General features: G+C 42.5%; 1 protein-coding gene across 1 annotated transcript; it reads right to left on the bottom strand.

Moving 5' to 3' along the window:
• Positions 1–1,939: 1,939 nt before the first annotated feature.
• LOC113491074 (natural killer cells antigen CD94-like) lies at positions 1,940–9,390 on the bottom strand. The gene is made up of 6 exons (XM_026867727.1): positions 9,252–9,390; positions 7,222–7,320; positions 5,765–5,851; positions 5,320–5,474; positions 2,618–2,730; positions 1,940–2,258 (listed from the first exon to the last, which is right to left on the bottom strand). Exons 1-6 carry the CDS (start codon positions 9,376–9,378, stop codon positions 2,138–2,140), a joined length of 702 nt encoding a protein of 233 aa, XP_026723528.1. The 5' UTR covers positions 9,379–9,390; the 3' UTR covers positions 1,940–2,137.
• Between the last annotated feature and the right edge of the window lie 2,218 nt (positions 9,391–11,608).

Below are 11,608 nucleotides of genomic sequence, written 5' to 3'. Positions count from 1 at the left end.
AGCTGTCAAGCTTCTTCCACTTCAGAACAGCACTGCAGGGCTCATTCCCCCAGTGAATCCCTTTATTAACTTCACCCCTGTCTTCTTCACTGTCCATGTCCTGTTTGAAGCGATGTTGAAGTCAACAATTTTGCTTTAGTTCCCAATTCTTTCAAGATTTATGATGTCTCAGGCCCTACCAAGGGCTTTACTCTCACACTTAGTATACAACACTAAGTTTTATTTTCCATACAAAATGTGCTTTAAATTAAGCTCTTCTCTGGACTTCCCAGTGCGATGGAAAGTCTCCTATCTGGAGAGACAGTAGACCTCCCTAAGCAGCTTGTGTCTTGGGCTCCATGTGTAGGTAGTCAGGAGAACTTCAACAGCCTCTCAGACAGAAGGCAGACTGGGTGAAATAATGGATTTTCTTGAATTTTAAATGCTATATACTACAAATTCTCCCCTCTGAAATAAACCACTGTTAACAGGGAAAAAGCTCTTTCCAAGCTGCTGGGACCAAGATTTGTGCTGAGACCAAATGGAGTTTTCTATATGAAGTCATGGAAATAGTATATAAAGATTATCCAGCCATAGGAATGAAAGACATGTGCCCTGCAAGTTATCAGCACTGACCTGACCTTCCCGCAGTAATACACTCCCTAAAAAGTGACACCAGTCAGCAGAAAACCCAGAGGCTAACATTTGTTTTCACAATGCAGACACCAAACAAAGGTGTATAGCAGATTCCTAGAAAAAAAATCAAGAGTTAGTTTATGGGAAGAAAAATGGGTAAAATGTGGCAGCTGAGATGCCTGGAAATGAATTATTTTTTTCAGGTTGAAAGGTTGAAACAGATGAAACACTTCCTACTGCAATAGTAAGGAATTCTAGATAGCTCAACTGGTACTTGTGCCCATAAACTGAGTCTTGGCTCTACTGAGTATAGTGAATTTATTCAGCTTGCAAACATCTTTTGGCACATTAGGAAAAGGGGTTATTTTTTTTTTTTAATTTTTTTTTTTTTTTTTTTTATGCTTTGAGAATATTTTCCAAGGAAATATTGAGTATTAAAGACATATGATTATTTTTTCATTTATTTTAAGGACTGTCTCCAAACACTAAGGCATACAAATACAAGGTACATCTATACAAGGAATATATGCTTATGTTATACAACAGATTCTGACATAGAATACTTCAAAGAACTCATGCGATGAAATTCCACCCAGAAAAGTAGAGACATATTTTTCCTTCAAGAAGTATGGCAAGTGCTTTAATAACACATTATGCATAGTGTGTACCTTCAACTCCAGAGATCCCAAACAGTGTGGATATAGTACAAGAGCTCAAGTAAGATTTGTGGCAATGGATTCTGCATCAGTTTGAATACTGATTATGTGTAGCTCTGAGTGAAGCATGGATTTATTATCCTCCCTGCTATTTGCATGGCAATTAATGTTATGGTAGCACTGAAGTTATTCAGGTAATGTTTTGATCCAGCCATGACATTTGACTCAACTTTTCACAGAGGTTGCTTCCAGGGATTCCCTGTAGTCTTCTAAAAAATGTCCTTTTGTTTCCATAAATATTAATGCATAAGTGAAAAGAATTTTATGGATGAATAGAGCCATGTGTTCTTTCTGTATCCCTATACCTCAAACAGGGGAACAGCTGGAAGAACAAGGCTTGCCTAACCAAACTGGTCTAGAGGAGGACTATGGGTGGATGGTAGTTAGTGTAGTGTGTGCAGTAAGCGTTTCAGTGAGTAAAATCATCAGGGGTGTAGTTGGACTGGTTTATGACCGTCAGGTGTTAGTGTAAAATGCTGACTAAAGCTCCAGAAATACAGAGATCTGTGAGAATGTGTGGCTGTCAACCTGGAGGGTCACTGCTTGCCTGTAGCTAATTCTTCCAAGTTGTTTCCTAGGCCCATAGTGTTTAGTTTTGTGGTTTTTTGATCTCTCTCATTTGTGAGCCTGGGAGAGAAAATGCAGGCAGAGAGAAATATTTAGTCTCTAATGATCTGTCATTTGAATCACCATTCTGAGAAAACTGCTTGGTAAACAAACAAAAATAAAAATATATTTAAAACTTCCAGTTCCTAAAGTTGGTATCTCACACTGGCAGATCCCACATCCCTTCTTGCAATGCTTCTTCAGGTGAAATGAACGGCCACTTTCTCACAGATCCAGAATTGCTTACTTGAACAGGGCTGTGTAGCATAAATAATCCATCCATAGAAGGAGGCACAGAAGATGTTGTCATATAACACAACCCTAGGAAATTAAAATACATGGGTTAATAATGTCCCAGTGACTTCATGTGATCTATATTTGGACCATTTGTAATCATACTGTTTTGCCACTGGAATGCAGAATTATTTCCCCTTTGGAGCTATTTTATTTAGCTAGGTGGTCCTTTCGAGTCTGGTGCCTGTGACTGAGATGTACTTTGCCAGCCATTGTTCCTTATACAGGACACAAATCTGGAGCTCCACAGCAGATGCTATGGTCTCCATGCTCCTTTGTCATTGCACACGTGACAAACATGGGAAAGTAAGAGGAAGCACAAATTTTGTATAATTTACTTGGCCCATTGGGTAGAACTACACTGGTCCTAAGTTATGAAATCTTACCAGTTTGTTGTTTCTCTTGAAAAAGCTGTTCCATCCTCCCAGTACCAGCCACCTCTTTCAGATATGTAGGATAATCCAACCCAGTAAAACTGTGAATCGTGCGGCAGAGAAACCTGTAGGTATGGGAAAATCGCAACAATATTTAAAAAAATAAGACCCAAGTCCCTGTATTTTCCAGCTGTGAAAGTTCTGCAACCAAGGGAGATAGTTCTTTCTCAATAGCAGAGTAACATTGTCCATGCTTGTTTTCCATGAGGCAGTGCTGACTGCTCTCACTATAGGATCATTCAGATACTATTGTTTATTTATTTGCCACAAGACAAGTATACCCTGGATTTGTAAAAACACTGTTTTTTAAAGGAAAAAAAAAGAAAGAAACTTTATTTGGTCTGCCTTTAGATATCTACACTGCCTTTAGATATCTGCAGTTTCGATATCATAGAATCATGGAATCACACCATGGTTTGGGTTGGAAGGGACCTTCAAGGATCATCCAGTTCCAACCCCCTGCCATGGGCAGGGACACCTTCCACTAGCCCAGGTTGCCCAAAGCCCCGTCCAACCTGGCCTTGACCACTGCCAGGGAGGGGGCAGCCACAGCTCCTCTGGGCAACCTGTGCCAGGGCCTCACCACCCTCACAGTAAAGAATTTCTTCCCTATATCTAATATAAATCTACCCTCTTTCATTTTAAAACAATTACCTCTCATCTGTCACTACATGCCCTTGTAAAAAGTCCCTCCCCATCTTTCTTGTAATCCCCTTTAAGAACTGGAAGGCTGCTCTAAGGTCTCCCCAGAGCCTTCTCCAGGCTGAACACCCCCAACTCTCTCAGCCTGTCCTCACAGGGAGGTGCTCCAGCCCCTGATCATCTTCATGGCCTCCTCTGGGCCCACTCGAGCAGGTCCATGTCCTTCTTATGTTGAGGACCCCAGAGCTGAATGCAGCACTGCAGGTGGGGTCTCGTGAGAGCAGAGTAGAGGGGGAGAATCCCCTCCCTTGACCTGCTGGTCACATTTGTCTTGATGCAGCCCAGGATACATCTGGCTTTGTGGGTTGCGAGCACACATTGCCAGGTCATGTTGAACTTCTTGTCAACCAACACCCCCAAGTCCTTCTCTGCAGGGCTGCTCTCAATCCACTCCTCGCCCAGCCTGTGTTTGTGCTTGGGATTGCCCAGACCCATGGGCAGGACCTTGCACTTGGCCTTGTTGAACTCCATGAGGTTTGCACGGTCCCACCTCTCCAGCCTGTCCAGGTCCCTCTGGATGGCACATCCCTTCCCTCCAGTGTGTCACTGCACCACACAGCTTGGTGTCATCGGTGAACTTGCAGAGGGTGCCTTGATCCCACTGTCCATGTCACCAACAAAGATGTTAAACAGCGCCGGTCCCAACCCCGACCCCTGAGGAACGCCACTCCTCACTGCTCTCCACTGGGACATGGAGCCATTGACCGCAACTCTCTGAGTGTGACCATCCAGCCAATTCCTTACCCACCGAGAGTTCCATCCATCAAATCCATGTGTCTCCAATTTAGAGACAAGGATGTGGTGTGGGCCAGTGTCAGATGCTTTGTCCAAGTCCAGGTAGATGACATCAGTTGTTCTTCCTTTATCCACCAACACTGTAACCCCATCATAGAAGGCCACCAAATTTGTCAGTCATGATTTGCCCTTAGTGAAGCCATGTTGGCTGTCACCAATCCCCTCCTTATTTTCCATGTGCCTTAGCATAGTTTCCAGAAGGATCTATTCCATGGTCTTGCCAGGCACAGAGGTGGGATATAGATAAACTGTTTCTCCACTTTCTGTTTTGTCTCTACCCATCTGATTTTCACTTAAAAAAGTAATACAAAAGGCCTTGAAATGAAAGAGTTGAGAACCTCCATATGAAGCTAACTCCATCTGGAAAAAGGAAAGAATTTCCAGGGAAACTTGTTTACTTTTAAAAGTCTTATATAGCAAAAAGAAAATAAGGATATTTGGGATTTCTGTAAACTCAATAGCTGTTGAAAAAGTGGTTCCCAGATATGTGTGTTCAAAAAGGGAAAATATGGTCTTGATAGCAAATTACAGATTTTTCATTAGTCAGAAAAAAACCCAACCAAATTAGTAAGACTACGTAAAAATATTAATTCCCTAAACCTTTTTCAGTCATCATAATATAATCCACTGCTGTCTAGCCTTTGTGCCGTCATTGACACCACTCTGTGAGGATATAACACAAGGTCAGAAAAAAAACCCTTTTATAGTCACTTTGAAGTGTAGCATGCAAATAACAGCACCATGGTGAACTGGCCACTCCCTGGATTTCATGTGGATGTGGGTTTGACGCTGGGAGCCCTCAGTAACAAAACTTGTGGAAAGAGATAATAAAAGCATTCATTCTGTGTGCTGGGCCTCTCCTCTATGCTGGTAATATGCAATTTGTTTTCTCTGTGAAAACCTAAGTATTATCTAAATAAGGTATTTTGTACAATGGCTTATTCTAGTTCTCATAGTACATAATTTCACTATTTCTCACAACACGTAATTTAGAAAGTGTTGCAAGTGATGACAACCTTGTGACTTACAGGAAGGCAACTTGACTCAGAGTAAATTAAATATATGCCCTGTAAACGACCAAAGTATTTTTTTTGCCTGCAAGATTGCTGGAAGTCAAAAAATGTGACATGAAGGAAAGCATGAGTTTAAGACTGTACCATCTTTGCTTTGTCTTTTAGCACAAGAAGAGTGGAGTTTCTTGAGGAGCAGAACTCCTGGCTTTGCTTCCATGTTTTCTTCTGCTTTGAAATGTAGAAGCAGTTGTCAGCTCCACTGCTTTGCCAGCTTGCTGGGCACAGAACACATTTTGTTTCTAGAAATCAGAGAGAGTATTATGCAGACCTGTGAGGAATAGAGAGGCTTTAGCTACTGGGTTGACTGAGAAAAGAAGATTAAGGGTAGCCATGAATCAGCTGAGCTCTTGAGGGGTGAGACACAGGTTGTTTTGCATGTTAGTATACACATATCCACATCTCAAATACTTCCACAGTTTAAAACAGAGACTAACCGATCACATCTTTTCCCTGGTGATTTATAGTCTCTCAGCCAATGGGCTCTGAAAAGGGGGTGATTTGTGTTTATTTACATAACAAACACATTTACCGTTTTTCTCCTTCCCTTCAAAACACAATGCTTCTCTCATTTCCTGCAGTTTCTTTCTTTCCTCGGGATCCCTGGAAACCTGAAAAACTGAAGGGCATGAAAGTGTTTAACAAAGATTTTTTTTTTTTTAAATGTAGCTTTAATTTGTAGCTTTTAGCATTCTTTTGGGTTTTTTTGTCTACTTCATGTGTATGTCCAAATGTTGTGTGTACATCATCTGCATTTTCTTCACCAGGAGAAAGTGCAGCACTGGAAAAGGTCACCTGGGCAGGTGGGTGCATCTCTGCCCTGAAAGATTTTTCAAAAAGCATCTGGACAAAGATATGGATGAATTTATCTAGAATTGATGACAGGGCATCTTTGAATGGTGGGGAGGAGAGGGTGGCTGTCAGACTTAGAATCCTGAAGGATTGCCTCTGTGATGCCATGGACCACGCTGAGTGCTTGTCCTAGGCACTGCAACTGCTTCCCTCCTGCGAAAAAGCAGCTGAGGACTCTGTCTGTGCTCCCAAATGTAATGTGGCATCACCTTTGGTTTTTATTTGAAATGTTTCTGTGGAAAATCTGCCCTAATCATGGGGCAAATGCATCAGTCACAATACTTTAACGCCGGGATTGCCCTCCCTGCAAAAAGTTTACAATCCCAAGAAAAAGGGGGAGCTGTAACTGTGAAGTGTTCCGGTAACAGTCACAGGGGGGCACCATTACCCAGGTAGTGGGGCTGACGAGGCGAGCTCCTGCGTGTGAAAACAAAGTCTTTCAGAAACGGGTGAGAGTTAGGGATTTAGGGTAAGTGTTAAGGGTATAGGTTAGGGTTGGGGTCAAGGTTAGGGTTAAGGTTGGCGTTAGGGTCATTATGATTAGGTCTAGGGTTAGGCATTAGGTGTTAGGGTTATGTTTAGGGATATAGTTTAGGATTAGGGTTGGAGTTAGGTTTGTGTTTAGGAATAGGGTTTGGGATTAGTTTAAGCATTAGGGTCATAAAGGTTAGGATTAAAGTTAGAGGGTTAGGTCATTATGATTAGGGCTAGGGTTAGGCATTAGGTGTTAGGGTTATGTTTAGGGGTATAGTTTAAGATTTGGGTTGGGGGTAGGTTTATGTTTAGGGATAGGGTTAGGGCTTACCTTTTAGTGTTAGGGTCATAAAGTTAGGGGGCTTAGTGTTAGCATTAATTTAGGGGTTAGTTTTGTGGTAAGGGTTAGTTAGGTGTAGGTCTTGCATTAGGATTAGTGTAATCCTTAGGGTTAAGGTAACTATAAGTGCAGATATTAGTGATGCTGAGTGACCTGAGCTGACACTCAGCCATGGGGGTACTTCTGTGGGAGAGCTGTACTGTTGCCCTTATTGCTGTATAATTTACACTGGGGAAGCAGGAACACCAGGAATCCGCAGGGGGAGAAGAAGCAACTGTATGTCTGGAATTCCCTCCCACAGCTTGGGACACCATGGTACTTACAGAGGGCCAGCAGGGCTACCAGCCCCATCAGCAGCACCAGGCACAAAGCGAGGAAAGCAAAGGCCACTGGTCGCCATATGGAAGATGAGGCAGAAGTTCCTGCGACAAACAAAAAACCCATTCAGCAACAAAACCAGCAACTGTCCTCACCACACAGTGGCATTACCTCCCCTTTGACAACACCAATTCACCTTTATCCCTTCTTCAGAGCCTCTTCTTTTTCTTACTGCAGTTTGTTATCACTGTTCTGAATTTCCTGAAGTAATTTTGAGAAAATATCTATTTATCCACCGAGAATAATTATTATAACTATTTATTAGGCTTTAGTGTTTTAGAGTAAAACATCTTCCCATGAGACAGGTAAACAGATTAGATTTTGCAGTTCCCACAGTCCTGGAAATAATAAAACAATCTCTAAGTCCTCCACCTTGAAAAAGAAAAATTACCATCTAGATTTGGATAACCACCTAGTTTTGGATAATTACTTCTGGAACCTGTGATTGGGATGTCGGAATGATTGAGAAGTTTGAACATTAAACTGTGTATCTTTCTTCAGGCTCTTTCTCCGAATTTCCATTGTGGTTCAATGTCTAATCAGGAATATAGTTCTCCAGGATTTTACAGCTGAATATCCTCTGATTGAAATATTTTCTTTTGTATATATATATATATATATATATATATATGCATTTCCCCCATTTGGGAACCAGTGCTCTGCATTTTTCTATAATACACTTTCATATCTATTCTAGAGTGTTCAGGTTAATTGAAAAGTATTACCTGCATCAAGTATTTTACTGCAGTCCAGTGCATCAGAACAAGCACCTCCAGGGAACTAACTTTTTGTTAGGTGAGAAGAAACACCCTCCAGAGGTGCCCAGAAGTACAGATGGATTTGGCGACTAAAACTCACACGATCAAAGTTAAGGGAGACAACCCTAACCTGCACCAGTTAAACATAATTTGAAGAGACTGCAGGTGGCAGCACACTGGGGACAAATGCCCAGAGAGGTTGTGAGATCTCCATGCTTGGAGGTTTCCAAAACTCAAGTGGGAAAGGCCCTCAGAAGCTTGATCAGACTTTAGAGCTAGCCTTTTTGAGCAAAAGATTAGAAAAAATGAACTATAGAGGTCCATCACAACCTAATTTGGTCGTAAGTCTATCTACTATATATGTTCTCTATGTGTATCAAAAGGCCATTTTAAGAGTTTTCTGAGTGTGCCACCCTGTTTCTTTCTGGGAAACTCTGCCCCTAGATCACACTCCCTAATATTTTATCTTTGATTTTCTGGTTGCTGCTTCTTAACAGCTTCTCCTTCATCTTCCTTGTCAAGTAGTCATTCTCCATGAATACCCTACATCTTTTCCAGACAGCGCCAGAGTGTTGTTAATTTAGTATTTGTCTACTGTAGCCAACCTGCAAAGAGCAGCAATGATATTTATTTCACACATAAGCCATTTGTTGATTTATGAGCAGCAGCAACAGTACTCAAGTCATCATTTATGGACTCAGGCATTCCACGGGCACAGTCCACTACCTTAGATAGCACTCTGCTTGTTTATAGAAAAGCTTTGAGTATAAAGAAATAAAAATATATACTCCTATCAGAGCTTACATTCCCCATTAAGACCAATAAACAGGGCACCTTTCTATTCCCCAGAGCTGAGGAAATTGCTTCCCTTTCCAAGGCCTGCATTATCGGATAAAACTATAGTGCCTTCATCTCATGCCATGCTGCAATAAATCCTAGCAAAAAGAAGAATCCACAGAAAGGCAGAATTTGTCTTCTGTGTTGAAGTAAATGGAAAAAATACCAGAGTAAAGATAGGCTTGAGAAAAAAATATCACCTGTGATCATAAACAGTAGCACACAAGACTCCATCATAATTATTCTTTGTGCTGTTTCTGTGAACACCTATCTAAGAATATACTACAAAGTTTAGAAGGATTCTAAAGAATCAACATGAACATGGAAATTTAAATTATTCCCTGATTTAAATCAAAAAGATAATGTCCATCTGTACTTACTGTCTACTGTATCACAAGGGGCTGGAGCCTTAAATGCAGAGCGTTTGTTTCTGTTGGAATATCCAGGAGTAACAGCTGAAGCTGAGGGTCGCAAATTTAAAGCGGTGTAGCCTTCCTCATCCTCCATGTCGAGCTCGTCACCCTTTCCCACACCAGTGACACGGCGGGAGTAGGGACACACTGCAGCGAGACCAATGTCAAGACGATGAGAATGGTTTGCGTTTCAGCGCTTCCAGCAAAACCACGGAGGAAGCTGGCTCTGTTCTGATTACTGTGTCATAGTAAAAGTGTAACATATTGAAAGCACATTAAGGTGAGACCAACGAAGAGGGGTATTTTCTTCCTGACTGTGAAGACAAGGAGTCTTGGTTCCTGACTGGAACCTAAGGCTGTTTTATTTAAACTATCCACCTGATCTGGCCCCATACATAGACCAAACATCAGGATTTTCTACCTCCTTATAGAAGATGCGCTAGAAATAGTTGGTCTTTTGAGTTAAGCTGTGAAAGATATTCTGCTCCTGTCTCAGGACACAAATTCAACACAACAGCTGCACGGAAAGCAACAGGCTCCATTTCCATGCAGTGCTATGAAATGAATGAAAACTGGAATTATTTTATAGAAATCCACTGAAATAAAGGAGAAGGGGAAAAGCTGAGCTGAAGGGATGGTGAGGCCAGGAGCTTGGCAGGATTCACGTGACCTCTCGGCCCATATTGGAGAAAGACCAGGCTACACCGAGGGCCTCTGTGCGGTAGAACTGTACACAGACGTCACTGTCAGGGGTGGCTTATCCATCCCCACTCTCCGTCTCGAGCTCTCTGCACTGCCCCGCTCCAGCGATGAGCTGTAGTTGTTAACGTTTCAGTGACCAACAGAGCACTTTCCCAGGCACGATGAGTTGTGTGATGGTGGCGGGCTCAGCCAGCAGAGAGTTGCAAGAGAGGAACTTCTGTGGTAGCTGTTCCTGCTCTTGTGTGTAAAGTTGAGAGTTCCCCTTCTGCAAAATAATATCAACAGACTGGAAATGCGCTCTAACAACTGGGTTATTCTTCCTGCCTTGCTGTGCAGAGGACAGATGTGTTCAGAGCAGAAGTGTCTCTGGCCGCATGTTTATCTTTCATTATATCTTACCTGTATGCAGAGAGAAAGCATGATGGCAAAGCTGGGAGTAAAGGGTGCTTACTGTCGGTTTTGTTACACCGGAGGGCACACAAGGAGTAGCAGTCATGGTCTATTCATGGTGTATCTGTAATACCCTCATAAAAACCTCATGCTAAATACGGTGCCAAAAGGGCTTGTCTGTCGGGCCTGACAACTGTACGTTGGCACCTTAGTGCAGAAAGGGCTTTACTGCAGATAACTGGGAGTGAAGTGTGTCTATACTGCTGAATTCTGTTGTAAGTTTTCATGAGAGTAACCTCTTCAGCCTTAGTGAGAACTTCTCAAGCATGTAATGAATCACCTTTGGGGAAAGTTTTCACCAAGCTGATTTTACTGGGGAGCTTCGTCATCATGCTCTCCATTCTGGTAGAGATCCAGGGCAGGCAAAGTTTCTAGTTCCTTCAGACTCAAATGAAAAGAAAGGTGAACTAAGGCGGGGAGTTTGGGTCTACCTTTGAACAGAGCCTGTGTATAGGTGCTGTCAGCAGGCTGGACAAAACAGCTGTATTTATTAACCAGAATGTGCCCACCACATTGCATTGGCTGGAGTCCATGGCTGGGGTTGGGGGTGCGGGGAGGAGTGGAATTTAGACATGGGGAACACGCTGTTGTCAAGATCTGTGATTCCAAACTGCCATCTCAACCAATGCACCAACAGTGTGCTTCTATGTCGCCTTCCCTGTAAGGAAAAGCTCTTTCTGAAGGAAAAGGGGATGCATCAGATGGCACATCCTTAGGTCCTGCCTGGTTACACCAGGACCAGGGAATGTCCTTTGATGGTTTCAGCCTTGCAGGAGGAGGTTGTTTGCTGCAGCGCTCCCAACACCTGCGGTGACTGCTGGGACACTGACTCCTGTCTGTCTTCCCTGGGGGTGATTTTTTCTTTTTTTTTTTTTTTTTTTTTTTTTTTTTTTTTTTTTTTCCCTTATCTTTCTTGTTTAGCTTTCCTGGCAAATTACAGCAAAGCCTTTCATTATCAAGAATGGCCACACCATAAACACATTCAAGATACCTCTACGTGAGATTTCATATTTCAGTGCAGCTGGTATGAATGCCGAGAGACACTCTGGGAAGTCACCAGTGCTGTGTCTGCACTACAGGACAGGAGCACGCTGCATTTTCACCTCCAGAGACAGGAACAGCCAGGAAAGCAACTGACAGGAGCAACAACCAGGAGAGATTACGTTAGAGAT

This window comes from Athene cunicularia, assembly GCF_003259725.1.
Source record: "Athene cunicularia isolate RWA chromosome 1 unlocalized genomic scaffold, athCun1 chr1_part2, whole genome shotgun sequence".
Lineage (NCBI taxonomy): Eukaryota > Metazoa > Chordata > Aves > Strigiformes > Strigidae > Athene > Athene cunicularia.
The sequence above is the reverse complement of the archived record's forward strand: the minus strand, read 5'-3'. Positions and strand labels throughout refer to the sequence as shown.